This window comes from Odontomachus brunneus, unplaced genomic scaffold (assembly GCF_010583005.1).
Source record: "Odontomachus brunneus isolate Ranch 3 - 2012 unplaced genomic scaffold, Obru_v1 Obru_scaffold_406, whole genome shotgun sequence".
Classification (NCBI taxonomy): Eukaryota; Metazoa; Arthropoda; class Insecta; order Hymenoptera; family Formicidae; genus Odontomachus; species Odontomachus brunneus.
This window is the reverse complement of record NW_022639856.1, coordinates 53,007-56,413: the sequence shown is the minus strand read 5'-3', so window position 1 is coordinate 56,413 and position 3,407 is coordinate 53,007. Positions and strand designations below refer to the sequence as shown.

The 3,407-nt window shown below is 38.5% G+C and overlaps 1 protein-coding gene across 1 annotated transcript; it reads right to left on the bottom strand.

Annotated features, from left to right (window-relative positions):
* Nucleotides 1-1,597: 1,597 nt before the first annotated feature.
* LOC116853648 (serine/threonine-protein kinase rio2-like) lies at nt 1,598-2,905 on the bottom strand. The gene is made up of 4 exons (XM_032834792.1): nt 2,398-2,905; nt 2,150-2,251; nt 1,905-2,006; nt 1,598-1,761 (listed from the first exon to the last, which is right to left on the bottom strand). The coding sequence occupies exons 1-4, from the start codon at nt 2,558-2,560 to the stop codon at nt 1,598-1,600; spliced, it is 531 nt and encodes a 176-aa protein (XP_032690683.1). The 5' UTR covers nt 2,561-2,905.
* Between the last annotated feature and the right edge of the window lie 502 nt (nt 2,906-3,407).

The following is a 3,407-nucleotide window of genomic DNA, read 5'->3' as shown; positions in this document are numbered from 1 at the left end:
TTGCAATAACGCTCACGACAATGAAATTCTATTCATTATCGAGAAACTTCGCGAGGCGGGCCTTGTTATAAATTGAATCGCACATCGATGATACGCGTTGTTCGCATCGAAATGTCGATCAATAAATTTGGTTTTTCGCTCCAAAAGAGAGAACCGCCGACGATAGACTATTACACGTGGAGGGGAATACTCAGAAATTTCGTACGCGATAACTCTCTGTGCATGATCGCCTCCGACTTCGATGCGAGATCGCGTAAGATACGACGCGTAGCGCAACCAGAAGCCGCCAGTGATGCGGTCAATAGACTATATGTGGGAAGAGGTCTCGCTGCATTGAGAGAGAAACAGCAAGAATTTGAAAAGAAACAGGAGTAAATTTGAGTAAAACCTGATCAGACTTCATGCTGAAACACATGCCATGTGGGAGAAAATGTTTGCAGCGCGAGGACGCGTTGAATAGATGGAATTTAAAACGATGAGCTCGCAGTTTCGTCATTCGTGATGAGGTGATCTTAGCGATCAAACATGCGGAAAACTGGTGAAGAGGGGAAACAACACAGCCCCGAAAAGTTGGTGGAGGAATTGCATGCTCCTGCGAGAAGGCATTTTTCTCGTAGACGCGTGATTGTGCGCGGATACGATGATCTGTGGCAGGCCGATGTAGTGGAGGTGCGTCCGCATTCGCGGCTCAACAGTGGCTACCACTACATACTCACCGTTATCGATGTGCTGAGCAAGCATGCTTGGGCCATGCCGCTAAAGACTAAGAGCGGAAAGGAGGTGGTCGAGGCGTTCGGCAAGATAATTCGAGACAGCGGAGGATGTCCAACAAATTTGCAAACAGACCAGGGGAAGGAATTTTACAATGCCGATGTGCAGAGACTCACGAAGAAACACAACATCAATCATTATTCGACGTACTCGGTTATGAAGGCTTCCGTCGTGAAACGATTCAATCGTACGCTGAAGAATGACATGTGGAAAATGTTTACATTACAAGGAACCTACAGATGGATCGACTCGCTACCGCATCTCGTGTCGCAGTACAACGGGCGCAAGCACCGGACCATCGATATGCGTCCTGCCGATGTGACCCCTACGATCGCTAAAAAACTTCTCGATACGGTCTACAACAACGTAAAGTTTGCAGCTCCGGCGACATGTAAAGTGGGCGATCCGGTGCGCGTGAGCAAGTTCAAGACTGTCTTTGTTAAAGGCTACACGCCCAATTGGACTACTGAGGTGTTTAAAATCGTCAAGGTGCAGGCGACCAATTCTGTGACTTATCTGCTCAAAGATTCTCGCGGAACCTATAGTCGGAGGTTTCTTCGATTACGAACTGCATCGTGTTGCCAATCCAAACGTATACTTGGTGGAAAAAGTGTTGCGCAGAAAAGGTGATAAGGTTTATGTAAAATGGCTGGGATTCAACAATTCGCTCATGGATACACAAGGATACTTTGTTGTAAAATATAACTGTTTATTATAATGTTTTCTACATTTTATATATATATATATATATATATATATATATATATATATTATGAATATTTTATTATTATTATATTTTTATAACTAAATATTTTATCAATAAATTTCAATTTAAATTAATGACAATGATGTCACCCTCCTCCGCCACATCGTTGTTGGAGATGTCGATGATTTCAATATTATTGTCGCCATCATCGATAATGATTGTTTTATCATCCTCCCCCTCATCGTTGTCGGAGATGTCAATGTTTTCGATATTGTTTTCCTCTTCTGAAATAAAATTTGAAGATTGATGAAATTTAATGATTAATTTTAACGCTTTTCTGTACAGAAATTTCAACGTTTTTTCTATATAGTAAAAAATTTTTAAATCTGATGTAAATTATTATAATAAATGTTGCGTGCTCTCTTACCATTGGTCAACTGTTCATTATCCTCCTCCTCCTCTATTTTATTCTCCTCCTCCTCCTCATCGTTGTTGGAGATGTCAATGATTTCGATATTGTTTTCCTCTTCTGAAATCAAATTTGAAGATTGATCAAATTTAAAGATTAATTTTAACGCTTTTCTATACAGAAATTTCAACGTTTCTTCTATACAGTAAAAAATGTTTAAATCTGATGTAAATTATTATAATAAATGTTGCGTGCTCTCTTACCATTGGTCAACTGTTCATTATCCTCCTCCTCCTCTATTTTATTCTCCTCCTCCTCCTCATCGTTGTTGGAGATGTCAATGATTTCGATATTGTTTTCCTCTTCTGAAATCAAATTTGAAGATTGATCAAATTTAAAGATTAATTTTAACGCTTTTCTATACAGAAATTTCAACGTTTCTTCTATACAGTAAAAAATGTTTAAATCTGATGTAAATTATTATTATAATAAATATTGCGTGCTCTCTTACCATTAGTCAACTGTTCATCATCATCATCATCATCATCATCATCATCATCATCATCATCATCATCATCATCACCATCATTATCCTCATCCTCCTCCTCCTCTTCATCGATGCCGGCGATGTCATTTTCATCCTCCTCAAACCAAATTCTTAAAATTGGATTCATTATTATAAAAAATTAAAAAATCAGAATTTTTGTACAACCTATTTTACAAAAAACTTACGTGGGGGACTTTGTTGTAAAATAACTTCTTCCTCATTCTTTGAATATTTGCGAAATTTCATATCATTCAGCATTTTATCAAACATATAAGTACTTGTGCTCATAAACCAACTTACAATATTTGTCTCCGACTTCGGGTTGACTCTTATATAGTCCATTACAATCTCTTTCTAATAAATGTGTCTCGTTTTGGAGGGGGTTACTCTAACAGCTGTGCAAAGTTTGCATACCTCTATGGTCATTGTATTAGTACTTTGCCTTACATTTTTTTTTCTGGGAATCTTACAGTCTAACGTGCTCATTAGTAATAATAATATCATGTGTCACGCGCCCTATTGCCGTCGCACGTGCACCTGACGGTTATCTCTTCTCCACGGAAATCTTATGGTCAACTGTGTCAACTCAAATTTGATATGCAAAATAAATTTTTTTATTTTTTTTAATATGCAGATGTTTCCGCCATCTTTTACGCATAGAATATACAATTTATTTTCTATTTATAATGGTATTTTATAATGCCCCCATGGTAACGTTTTAGTCGAATCGGGTACGATATACCGTTTGTCATCGTACGGACTTAGAGCAATTTTCGTCTCAGACACTGTGTACATGTGTTCTGTGTACTGTGTTCATGCAATTTTGATCTATGCACGATTGACGGCGAGTCGTTTCGATTTCCTCTCGCAAGCACTGTGTGTAATCATCGAAAGATATCGTTCGCGCTATGACATTACTCTTGATACCTTTGGCCTTTTTCGTGTCTTTCTTGCCATCCACTCGCAAAGCGTAC

Coding starts and splice junctions, on each gene's coding strand:
- LOC116853648 (XM_032834792.1), bottom strand. CDS start 2,560: ATGAATCCAATTTTAAGAATTTGGTTTGAGGAGGATGAAAATGACATC. Junction 2,252..2,397: donor TGATGAACAGTTGACTAATG/GTAAGAGAGCAC, acceptor ATTTGATTTCAG/AAGAGGAAAACAATATCGAA. Junction 2,007..2,149: donor TAATGAACAGTTGACCAATG/GTAAGAGAGCAC, acceptor ATTTGATTTCAG/AAGAGGAAAACAATATCGAA.